Source organism: Vipera ursinii (genome assembly GCF_947247035.1).
Source record: "Vipera ursinii genome assembly, chromosome: Z".
In the NCBI taxonomy this organism is placed as follows: Eukaryota; Metazoa; Chordata; class Lepidosauria; order Squamata; family Viperidae; genus Vipera; species Vipera ursinii.
In genome coordinates, this window is record NC_139517.1 from 108,407,412 (window position 1) to 108,421,115 (window position 13,704).

Sequence of the window (13,704 nt, forward strand, 5' to 3'; positions counted from 1 at the left end):
TTTTCTTTCTAGGTAAAGAAGGGTAAACTGATAGTCTTTTATGTGAATAGAGACCATAAATAATGAATTATTATGTTTTAAAATGAAGAAATTCCAAGAAGTGAGAATATTTCTTTTTAAAATGTGTTTCAAGTGCTTTGGCAGAAAGTAACAAATATCTGGATTATTTGCAATAAAAAGCAATGGTTTCTGACTCACAGGAATAAGTGTATATATGTTATAAGGACATAAACATAAGTTATTAAGTATAATAATTCTCTCCCCTCCCTCCCTCCCTCCCTCCCTCCCTCCTTCTCCTCACTTTGCCAGCATATAAATTAATTGTGTGTTTGTGTCTCTGTGTGCATACCTATATATTCTCTATTTGCTTGTTAACTCCTGTGTCTGTTCTAAAAATAAATCCCCAGGCTGAACTCAGTGTTCTAATGTTCTGCAAGTCAATGTCTACTTTATACTATTTTACATATGGTTCTGACTGAGGGAATCCAAAGATCTAAATAGAAAATAAGCTAGATCCTAGATCCTTTTCTAGATAGGAAAAGCCTGCATTCATTTCTTGTACAAATATACTGCAAAGCTTCCTAAAGGTCTCAAAGAGATTCATTATGGCATTAGGTTTTATGGGATAAAACCCAGTTCACTGGATGCATGGTGTTATCTTTGTTGACATAGGTCCTTTTTAAAAACAAACAAAACCCCACAGTTCTACCAAGAGACCATCATGCAGAAGTGTTTCAGTCAGTGAGATGCCTATGTAAAGTTCAAATGTTTACAGTAAAAGAATAGTGTGGCCATTCAGAACACCAATAATTGGACAAGGCAATTTTCCAGGCTCTGTAAAGCAAATTTATTATGCTAGGTCAATACCTTGCAGCTATGAATTGTAATTTTGCAGTTCTTACTGTATATATACTTGAGCTTTGCTTATGGGCTGCATAAATTTATATTTCATGCTTTTGACCAGGGAACGGCAACCTATGGCTTAAAGACCAAAAGTAGCCCCTGAGCTCATTTCTGTGGCCTCAAATGCCCCCCAATCATATTACCAAATTTAGTAACATAATGGCAAGGTTTCCTACATTGTGAAGGTCCAAAAACATGAAAGTTTTAGCAATAAGCCTGAAAATACATTTCACAGAGCTTAAAACTCTCTCTGATCCAGGGCTTCCAGTTTGTGCATGTGGCACCAGCGGACATGTGGGAAGAACCCTCTCCCCGCCGTCCGATCTTTCTTCCTTGGAGGACTCTGAAAAGAGTCAAAAGTCGCCCTGGAGGAGCGATCACCATGAGGAGGCCCTCCCTGTGATCGCGGAAGGGCAGCAGCCCTCCGCTTGATCTGGAGCAGCTCCTCTGGCCCGAAGAAAAAGAGATTGGCCATTAATATGGCCGATTATTAAGCCGTTCCCTGCCGAAAGCCAAAAAGCACTATCAAGCACACCGAAGCAATCTGGAGGAGCTGGGTGAGACCTTACCTTTCTTACTCCCCTAACTACTTTCCTGTGGGACTTTCCTGAAAATTATCTCCCCCTCCTTTTGAAAGAGCAGTGACTACTTACATGCGGAATTAAAATTTTAAAGCCTTAAAAAAACTTATTAACTGAACATTTAAGCAATTATATTTGTATTTTTGGAACTTTTGGGTTATTAAAAAATCCTTATTTTTATGGGAACTTACTATCCTATCTACCTTTTAAGCTGTGAAAGAAGGGCAAAAAGGGGAAAAAATGGATTTTTATAAGTTTGGAAAAGATTTTACAGGCCAGTGAGGACATCTTGTGGCAAAACCTGATATAGCAAGCAAACCTCATCCCTCTTCTGAGATTTGGCTCAATTTCAGATTTGACCTTGATATTATCTTTAAAGATAAGAATTGGCAACACCTGGCAAAACAACTTTTAGCAATAGTGGAGGTGGATATTGTTAGGCATATGGTGATAGCCTACAATGTTGGGTTGGAAATATATAAGCCATGATGATGTTGTAACTTTAAGATGTTAATTGGCCAATGGGTGTGTAAGTGTTCTCATGGCCATAAGAGGGAGCTAGGAATGTAGCTTCTCTCTCTCTGAATTCACTGCTCTCTACTATTACTGTTTTTTCTCTGTTTTGCTGTACTGTTGGTTTACTACTGTGATAAACCTGTACAACTGTGTATTGACCTCTGGACCGGTAAGAAGACTTTGTATTTTGGATTACTCCTTGGACTGTTGCTATTGTGTATGACCTGGACTGTTTATTTTTGACCGTGCATTTTTGTTCTTACACCACCTCAAAGTAAAATACTTTTTGCTTTTACAACTCAGTGTATTCTTGTGGTTACTGTGTGACTCTTACTGTTCTCAGTACCCTTCCTTGTCTGTGCAACTCCTTGGTAGCACAAAGAGACCTCTGCACAACAATTCCTAACAGATATTTATTGGCTTTTATTAAAAATAGCCTCCACGAAACACCTATCTGTAAACACCAAAGAAATGGAAGAATTCTTTCCACCACTTAACTATAAACTGATACTTGAAACAATCCTGGCAGTGGCTGAGCAAATGAAAGCCAGACTGCAAAATAAATCTGACAGCTCAAATCTACCAAACCAAAATGTGACTTTAACTGATGATTTGACAATTCAAAAACCAAACGAAGAGGAGGAAATTAACATCAAAATAGAAGATGCTAAAGAACAGCAAATACAATCTACTGAGGACCTTGATGCCCAAATCTTGATTCCAACTATAAAATCTACAATCCAAAAAACAACAGAAGCCACAGAAAGCAACACTAAGATGGAGAATGCCGAAGGCCTTCAAATACAGTACACTGAAAATCTAGCCAACCAAACAACAACCAAAACACCAGACATGACCTCTTACCTGAGCCAGATGGAACTGGAAGAAGAAGAAGGTCAGATTGAACTAATGACAACTATACTACACCAAACATCAAGAATTGATTTATTACAGCAACAATTTAATGATTATAAAGGGGAGATTTCTTTTGAAAAACTGATAATTAGATGGTCTCTCTGGACTCAAACAATATGTGTAGGAAGAAAGGGAGACACATTTGAGAATTTAAAGGCATTGACATGGAAGCCTGTTTGGCACAAAAAGAAGGCGAGAGTTAGATTTTTAAAAATGAGATCTTTCTTTTTCTTTTTTCTTTCTACTTGCTGGGATTTCTAATGACAGAGCTTAAAATTTTCTTTAAATGGACCAAGGGAAATCTTCAAAAGATATAAACTGATTTTATATTTAGATTTTATATTTCTAAGGGAAAGGAAAATTATTTACTAGAACATCTCTGAATTATATCATAGAATTTGGAATGATATAACAAAATATATATTTTTCAATAATTGATGAACTGTTAAGATGATAAACAGGATATATTTGTATAAAATAAGAATACACTGAAATGAACAATGTTTGTATTTTAGACATGATAATTATTATATAATCAAATAGGGGAAATGTGGGTTACCAGAAAAATAAGTTTTCTAGATACTATATTCAATTTGCCAGCAAATTTGGAAAACTCAACAGTGGCCACAGGATTGGAAAAGATCAGTTTACATTCCAATTCCAAAGAAAGGCAGTGCCAAAGAATGTTCAAACTATCGCACCATTGCACTCATTTCTCATGCTAGTAAAGTTATGCTTAAAATTCTACAAGCTAGACTCCAGCAGTATGTGGATCGAGAACTACCAGAAGTACAGGCAGGATTTCAAAGAGACAGAGGAACTAGAGATCAAATTGCTAACATACGCTGGATCATGGAGAAAGCTAGAGAGTTCCAGAAAAAGATCTACTTCTGCTTCATTGACTATGCTAAAGCCTTTGATTGTGTGGATCATAACAAACTGTGGCAAGTCCTTAAAGAGATGGGCATACCAGACCATCTTATTTGTCTCTTGAGAAACCTATATGCGGGCCAAGAAGCAACAGTGAGAACTGGACACGGAACCACTGATTGGTTCAAAATTTGGAAAGGATCCGATTGCTGGAAGAAACATCAACAACCTAAGATATGCAGATGATACCACTCTAATGGCAGAAAGTGAAGAGGAACTAAAGAGTGTCTTGTTGCGAGTAAAGAAGGAGAGTGCAAAACTTGGGTTGAAACTAAACATTAAGAAAACCAAGATCATGGCATCTGGCCCTCTCAATTCCTGGCAAATAGATGGGGAAGAAATGGAGGTAGTGACAGATTTTATTTTCCTGGGCTCCAAGATCACTGCAGATGGGGACTGTAGCCAAGAAATTAAAAGACGCTTGCTCCTCGGGAGGAAAGCCATGGCAAATCTAGACAACACACTAAAAAGCAGAGACATCACCCTGTCAACAAAAGTGCGTATAGTCAAGGCTATGGTCTTCCCAGTTGCAACGTATGGCAGTGAAAGCTGGACCATAAGAAAGGCTGAGCGCCAAAGAATTGAAGCCTTTGAACTATGGTGCTGGAGAAGACTCCTGCGAGTTCCTTGGTCTGCAAGGCAATCAAACCGGTCAGTCCTAGAGGAGATCAACCCTGACTGCTCTTTAGAAGGCCAGATCCTGAAGCTAAAATTCAAATACTTTGGCCACCTAATGAGAAGGAAGGACTCACTGGAGAAGAGCCTAATGCTGGGAAAGATTGAGGGCAAGAGAAGAAGGGGATGACAGAGAATGAGGTGGCTGGATGGAGTCACTGAAACAGTAGACGTGAGCTTAAATGGACTCCAGAAGATGGTAGAGGACAGGAAGGCCTGGAGGAACATTGTCCATAGGGTCGCGATGGGTCGGACACGACTTCGCAACTAACAACAACAACAACAACAACAACAGCAACAAAGATACTATAGGCTATTTTAGAACACTGTATTGCAATTAGGTAAAATTTAACAACAGGACTTGGATATGTATAAATGAAAATGTATTGAAAATTGTTCTAATTGATTGTGTTACAATTAGAAATGTATTAATTTGATTATGTTATTGTAATTAAGGGAACTGGAGAGGGAACTCTTGTTGATGTAACCTGAGCTGATCACTAAAGATTTTGTTATTTGTTATTGTTAACCTTTGATCACCCAACCACCACACTGCTTCATAAATATTTGGATGTAAAATTAGAAAATTAATAAAACTTGTTTTTTTAAAAAAAAAAACCTCCAGGAAACAATGGAAAATCAGCTTATCTACCCCATTTTGAACCTTTGGCAGGCTGATATGACCCTTGTTCTCTTAAAAATATAAAGGTTGTCCATCACTGCAATACTTCTTTCTTTGTGTTACTAGGCCAACTTTCCCCAACGTGGATGGAATCAGATGTTGATTTGAACTCTTTGAATTCATTGGCAACATGACTAATCCTGAGAATTCTGGAAGGTGAAATCTAGATATCTAGAAAATATTACATTAGGGGAAGACATTGTGCAGTTTTTCCTGTTCTGTATTATGAAAAATACATAGCAGTGGGGACATAGTGGGAAGTTACAAATGGAAAATAATTGTCTGGGTCATCCAACAAAATTCTGTGAATGAACCTGGACAATTGGAAAGCTAGCAAGGGAAAGAGTTTGAAGTAGATCATAATTTGATAATAGACTTGTTTGGGTTGATGTGGTGGGTCAAGTAGGCCTTGATTTGTCTAGGACATGCCAATTACTGACATGCCAGTTACTGACTCAATTTTAGACCCACTTGAGTTTTCACTTGAAGCAAGACTCTTCTGTCTTGTTAAGAAATCATTAGATTGAAAGGTTGTTCACATCAAAGATGACGTGGCATAGCGCTGGGATAAGTCGCTGGAAGCCGAATGGCATATAAATGTGATAAATTATCACTATGATTATATATTTCCTCTCTTTCTGTGCTATATTTGTTTCACTCCACAAAGGGATCTTTCTCCTTTTTTTGCATTACATAATATTTGTTTTTCATCAAGATAGTATGCAGAACATACTCCATACTGAAGGGAAGAACAATATCAACAAGATAGTATGCACAACATACTATCTTGTTGATATTGTTCTTCCCTTCAGATACTCTTTTATTATCTGATGGGAAGTCCTCTGCAACATGGAAAATGGGCTGGCCAATACAACGTGCAGAATAGCACAGTTCTGGGGATTCAGTTTAGTAGAAAGTATTAAGAAGCCCCCTATTTTCGCTAATATTTACTAACGAGCAGCTGTTTTGCCCAGCAGCTGATCAGCTGCCTCTGAAACATTCACAAACAGAACATGAGATCAGTAGCTGTTGGTCACTTTTGTTTCCCAATCGATAATAGAGAAAAGCATGGGACCACTAAACCTGGAGGAACCAGTACTAAATCTTGCAACAGCAGATCCCAGAAATTACTTATAGGCTATAAGGAAAAATGCTGAGTTCACCTCCTAATATAATTATAGACTAATCAGTTGGGCTTTGGGTGAACTGTTGATTTGCAGGTTTTTCTCTGTTCTGTGATCAGCAGACTACAATACAGATGTACACTACTGTCTTGTACAAACTCCTCTGTGCCATGATTCTGAAATGTAATAAGCTGCCTTTTTTTTTCTTCCATGTCCAGCTCTCAGAGGTTGCCTGGAGAAGTTTTTGCAGTTTTTTCTAAAGTGATTTGACATTGCTTCCTTCCTGAACCTGAGAGAAAGTGACAGACCTAAGGTCACTCTGCTAGCTTTGTGCCTAGGGTGGGATTAGAACTCGTGGTTTCCTGGTTCTAGCCTGCTGCTTTAACCCCTGTACTAAACTGGCTCTAATTAGTTGCTACCAGATAAGAAAGTCGTTTGCTGTTTTGTTCCTTGAGTTTTCATAAGCTCGTGCTTCTGTTAACTGTGACAGAATTGATCTATCTTGTTTTCTGTCAGCCTTTTTTAATTACCTTTAATCTACCCATGCTTCTGGTCTTCTAAAAATGTTTACTTCCACTTTCTATTTCTTCTACTTCAGCATTTCTTATGATGTATTCTCTATATGAGTTAAAGAATAATATGACAATATAGACTAGACCAGACTAGACTAGACTAGACTAGACTAGACTAGACTAGACTAGACGACTAGACTAGACTAGACTAGAGTTGGAAGGGACCTTGGTGGTCTTCTAGTCCAGCCCCCCACTTAAGCAGGAGAACCTATACCATCTCAGGCAACTGACTGTCTATCCTCTTCTTAAAAAATCTGTAGTTTCCCCCAATTTTTAACCAGTTAGTTGTTACTTTCTTGTCAACATATAATTTATTCCAAAAATAGATGAAGCAGTCATAATTTCTTGTGACCTAATCAGTCCAAAGGTTTTATCAATAAAAGGAAGCTAGGCCTTTTTGGAACTCCCTTCATCATTCCATTAACCATCAGATCTTAGCAATGTGATTTCTGCTCCTCCTCCTCCTTTTTTAAACTCAGTTTGTGGATCTGGAAGTTCTTGTTCTATGCAATTTGGAAAAGTGAGTTGCTGAATCTTTAGTAGAATCCTACTAGCATGTGAGATCAATGCAATATTTCAGCAGTTTGATGAACATTCTCAGTTCTTTAGCGTCGCCTGCCTTTCCCACGACTGTTTGCAAACAAAATGTGATATTTTAAGTGCATCTTTCTATAGGGTTTAAGCAGTTTTGCTAGTATTTCATGATCTCTTGAAGCTTTGTTAGTAGCAATTTAAGTTCATTTCCACAATAAATGATCCAACTCATCACTGATTTAAGGATTTTTTTAACTGTTCTTTTGTATATTTATGCCAGATTTTCTTTATGTCTTTCTAAGTAGTTTTTTTGTCTTCTTGGTCTTTTATTATGCCCATATACATAAAAGATGTTCTTCATTTCTGCAATTTTAAGTAAGCCTCTTGTCCTTCCCAATCATTTGTTACCCTCTTTGCATTGCTTATTTTGATATCAGTCCTTGTCTTTTCCTGCTCCTCTCCAGAGTTTAGCATTTAGTTTTTCCTCTGTGTCTGTTATCTCTTGCTTTCTACATTTCTTCAGTTGTTTACAGCCTATCAGTAGGCAGCCATTTTGCCTTCTTTTGCCTTTTGTATTTTGGGATATTTCTGTTTGCTTTACCCTTAACAGCATTACAAATTGCAGTTCAGAGTCCTTTGACACTCTAGTTATCAAATCTAATTCACCAAAACTTCTTTCACCACATCTCCACTTTAAACATTTCAACTTAGTAGGTTTGAGAGACTGTAAGATTTTGGGGACCAACCTGTCCTACATCTATAAAGTAATGGTTTCATCAAATTCATCATGATTCTTTTTGTGAGTGTAATATTTGCTTCTTGCTAGCTTGGCTGGCTGATTGCTTTCTGCAACATTACAGGTGGTACCCCTGGGAAATACTCTTGACAAACAACAAGCAGAGAGGTTAAATTCATTGTTGTTTGGTGTTTCAGAGAAATTCCATAGAGATCATTACGCATTAGAGTCAGCTGTTCTCCCATTTGTGGAATGTTATTTGGAAAAATACTTACCTAGTTCCCAATTCATTCAATAGGAAATTTCTTTCTACAGTAGTGAGTCAGTTCATTGACCACAGAATGCAATGTCTTTCTTTTGGGAGTGTTTCTCAACGTTACTTGGAAATGCAAGGAGGTTTTTGTATACAAATATGCATTCTAGGCCAATTTTACAAGGCATGGAGTAGTCCTGAGAAGTAGTTTATTTTTTGATTTATTATTTTATTAGTTTTTAAATTAATTTTAATTTGTTATTTATTGATGTGATGTGTATACTATTTGCTCTAGGGCACTCTTTTAAATTTGATCTAAATATAGGATGAAGTTCACAGGTACCAAGTAAGGAGCAAACCAACCAAACACAATAATCATTGGAAAAGGTATCAGTTATCTGGATAGCCACAAAGAAGAGGATGGATGGTGGGAATCCTTATACGCTGTTGGATCAAGTATAGAAAACAGGTCTTGTTAGTATGGAAGTTGAAATTGAAATAATAAATAATGGCTTTTGAGATGTAAGACCTGCTAATGCTATGAAGAGTTTTGAGTTACAATGGAAACATTAATATGAGTAGTTTCTTCCAAAGCAGATTGCTTGTTTATGTTATCGCCCATTGTTTATTCTCATTGGCAGATGTTTTCTAGCTTGGAGGGGAGGTGTCCCATTAGCTTCTATTTTAATGTATTAACAATATGGCTCCTTTTGACATCTTTAGTTTTTCACATAATAAATCTGAAATCTTGCAAATTTTTAGTGGTTTTCATGGGAACAGTTGCAAATCCCGGCTCTAATCTGATCCCTTTCAAACTTGGGGTTGCATAGGAGGCCTTTTACATGAAAAGGGCATGTAATATTATTTTTCTTAAAGAGAAAGACCATAGAGCTATGGCTAATCTATGATTCTACAACTCTTGCCCCCATATTTCTCCATAGTCAATGTTACAAATTCATATGTCCATTCCAGAAAATTGTTAGGGGATACATTTTAAGCCAAAAGCCTTTCCAAAAAATAAAGGAAGAAACAAAAGATCTTCTGGAGCTGTATACATTTTTGAAAGTAAAAGCAATTATTTCTGCCTATAGCAATATTTCTTCCAAGGTAGGAAAGATGACAAATGAACTTCACATGGATCAGCATTCATGTCACAACTAAGTCAGAAGTATGCAGGTTTATTTTGAACAGGATCCATAATAGAATCATTTTAAATCTAGAAATTCTTGATAAGTGGCTACTTGCAGCCTGTATGGACTGATGGTATCTCATGGGTGTTATTTAAAAATAGGTGTTATATTTACAGTTCTTTCTCTTTTAATTTATCCTCATCCATGCCAGCCATCCATTACCATGAACATTTCAGATATATTTGATTATATCTCCCAGAATTAACAACCAGGTTGGGAAGACTGCCCCAGTTTTCTTAAATGAGGATACTTTCCTGATGCTGTTTGACTCTGAGGGAGGGGTCAAACATGTCATAAGTCACAAGTCCCTGCATGCTTGCAGGAGATCTAAGTCCAGCCCACCTTGAATACCTTGTAGAGAGCTTAAGTTCTCCTGATTTCCCTAGGGCTTGATCCTAGAACTGTTGTACATTTGCTTGAACCAATGAGAAAAAAAAGGATTTAATATCCACCTGCAATTAATTAAATAATTCTGCTATCATCAAGGACACTATACAAGAGGAGTTAATTCCATAAGCAAGATCTACTATTTCTAGGTATGTGAAAAGGAGCAATTGCCTGGGACAGACCATTATTGGCACAGAAAGATTCTGTTCATAAAATCAGACAACAATTCTGCTCCATTTTCTGATGAATTTGGATGAATCAGGAGAGCATATGAAAGTTTACTTTCTCTGGGCTTGGAAATATGTTGAATGATGGCTCTGGATGAATTATTATTAGGAATTATAATTATCCCTTAGGGATCAACAGACAGTTTATAACCACCATGCATTGATGTAATATTCCCAAACCTAATATTCCCAGAGGGGTTGGAATATAGTTACCACAAACCCTGAATAGTGTTGCATGTCAATTGGCTGATGATTATTTAATCCAATAAACTGAAGAGCACCAGGTAAAAGAAAGTTGTACTATGATATACCAGCCAACTAGAATGTATCTTTTTTTTGCATTAATATTTGGTGAAGTTTTCGCCCTTGTAACTAGATTGACTGAAGGAGATGCTTCATTTCACTAATCATATCTTCTCAGAAATGCTCTTAAAATGGACTACAGCTTTTTTCTATTTTTTCCCATAGAAATAAAAATGGTACCCTGGTTTATGCAAATTAATCTTCTTTCCTTTCTTTTCAGGGGTGTTGTGAAAGTCGACATAAATCTACAGAAAGTGGATATTGATCAATGTTCAAATGAAGGCTGGTTTTCAGGAACTCACACATGCAATTTAAATAATACTGAGGTAAGAAATCATGTGAAGAAAACTAACTCATAAATTATAATGCAGTCTTTTATGTTAAATTTTATTTTGCATGAAGGCTGACAACATTCTTGGTCAATATTACAGAACTGCCAAATTAAGTAAAAAAAACTTTTTAAAACAATGGCCAATGGCCAAAATCTAGATAAGATTTTGAGAAAAATTAGCATTCTCACATAATATTGTGTGAGATTTCACATTCCCATATGAGGTCTATATGAGATCTTGGCTAAGAGATTACCAAAAATCTCATGACATCTGACCCTTTATTTAGGTTTTGATTATTTCAAAATCACACATTTCCCAAGCCTGTTGGCAAAACAACTTCTGTTCCCAAAATGTTTCCTTTCAACTTTGTGACTCTAGGACTATTTTAGAACTCTAAAATCATTGCGTTTCATCTTTGGGCATTCTATATCTATATTGTATGATATTATCTTGGAAACTCATTTCAAGAACAATGTACTAATGTTGAAAATAAACAAGGAAAGCCATGAGATAATACAGGATTTCTGCTTCATCCTCTGCTTTATTTTTAAGAAGAGACTTACTTCCCTCATTTACTTTTTTCCCAATTAACTTTCTGTATTGTTTGCCACTGGACGCATTTCTAGGTAAGTAAAGGTTGAGATCAGAGGGGCATCACATACTTTGATTTTTAGGAATTGTTTTGCTTTTCAGTGGCTTTTGTTTTTTAAACCAGGCCTGAGATCCTTTGTGCTACTGGGTGAGTTCTGAGTATGAATGAACAAATAAAATGGCCTTTATGTGTACTTCAAATGAAGCTATGTTACACATTTAACACATTTAACTGAGATTAAATATTTATGTACATTAATACACATTGTTTAACAATGTCCATTACACTTTCTACAGCAGAGATGTTGGTAAAAGCCTGTTCAACTGAGTAATCTTTGCTTTAAAAGTTCCACAGTTATGATCACAAAAATCAAAACAGCAACCACAAAGATGCAATAGCTCTTTCTATTTTTTATACGCACTGCATGTGCAGCACACATAAGAATAGACAGAGTTTCATCATGATCATCATCTTTACTTTTTTTTATCAGACCCTGAAAACCCCCTGGCTTGGAGGGACGTTTAATATCTGAATAGGCTGAATGCCAGAATGTGGCACTTATTGCTTTTTTAGAGTGAGGCCACATAGAACCATGCCTTTGCAGTAGATATTTTTACAAACCTGGGGGAGGATCAGGAAAAGGAGAAAATGTCTTGCAGTCTACTGATGTGGGAGTAGCAGCAGTAGCCTGCTTTCCATGCTAGTCAATTTGAATTCTTCCCCACTTGCTCCCAATGTTAAATCTTTCTTCGTAGTCGAAGTGGGTGGATGTTTTGTATTTTGTTTGTTTTTCCTGAGCATTAGCTCTCTTATAATTCATTCAGAGCCTTGCATAAAAAGCACTTTATAGTTGGTTGGTAAATAAGTGTTATTTTCAGCCAAAATATTGCAAAATAGGAATGAAAAAAATACTGTGCAATTTCTGCCAATATGCTGCTACCAGATTTGGGCTGCAAATCTCCAGATCACCACAAGATGACAGCAGTGATACATGTAAAACAAACTCTTTGCTGCCATCTGGTAAATTATTCAGATATTTTCAGCCCAGAATCTGGCAACCCCAATATCAGCTATGAATTTGTAAGCTTCTTGTTGGTAACTAACTGTTCAACTGTTGCTATATTAACTTAATAGCCAAGATTAGTTAGACTTATTTTCATCAGTGAAAAGCTCAAAACAAGATTACTTTTCCCTGTTGAGGCAAAAAAACAAAATCTTCCACTATCTGAATTCACCAAACTGTTAATATTTGTTTGCTTTTGCCAATGAGATCCCCCCATTGCGGTTTGATATTTTGTGTGTTCTTTGTGGCTTATAGACTGCAATATGTCTCTGCAAATTCATGGGCTACTGTTATATGTGCAAGCCACCTCAGTTCTGATAGAGATGCTCCCAAGTTTGGAAAAGATTTATTCTTCCAGTAGAGAAGATGAGACAAATTTTGTGGGTGGAAGATCTCTATGAGAACGAAAGGAGAGAAATGTAGGAACCATCTTGTAGACAAAAAACTAAAGGAATATACATGCAAAGGGTGTGTATCTCTAGGAATCTGCTGTATTGTGGGTGATTGGAGCAGTATTTACCTTATTTACATTCAAAAAGGAATATGTTAATTAATTATAAAATCCCTGGAATTCTTATAGCTTTGGACAGTGTTCTTCAACTATGGCAACTTTAAGAGGTGTGGACTTCAACTCCCATAAATACACACAACTTAAAGTTGCCAAGGTTGAGAATCAGTAGTTTAGGGAATAGGAAATGGGTAGTAGTATTGCACTCTCTTGTATATAGACTGTGGAGCTTGCTATTTGCCCTTTATTTATCTTCTCACTCAGAGAGTAGAAAGACCATATAGTGCAATCTCTATCCAAGAGATTTTGTGTGAGAAAGTGCATGGCTACTAGTGATGTTCTTCCAGGAATTGTCTATAGAGGCCAACTATCTACCTAGCAAGAATGTCTTATGAGAAGTCTAATCACCCGACATGTCATGCAGCACTGACTATGTGTCTGCCTTGAGGAAATAAAAAATATATTATTCACTTACTGTGCATTAGATAATTATTAGATCTGGATCCCACTAGATCCCATTAGAAACAAAGAGCAACCAATTTAGCATTCTCCCACCTATACAATCATGTGGGTAGGTGAAATTAAGAGTCATTTGTTCAAAATCATCTGGTGGGCAGTTCTCTGATTCTAATCCAACACCTTAACTACTATGCCGTATTCTAGTTTTCTCAACCAACTATG

The 13,704-nt window shown here is 36.7% G+C and overlaps 1 protein-coding gene across 1 annotated transcript in view; it reads left to right on the plus strand.

The window, feature by feature from the left end:
• The window catches only part of GPR158 (G protein-coupled receptor 158), a gene marked incomplete at both ends in the record, with an annotated part of 172,116 nt that overhangs the window by 17,616 nt on the left and 140,796 nt on the right, over positions 1-13,704 (plus strand). Inside the window, 1 exon segment of the mRNA XM_083378725.1 lies at positions 10,749-10,854. Within this exon segment, the coding sequence (XP_083234851.1) occupies positions 10,749-10,854 (106 nt within the window).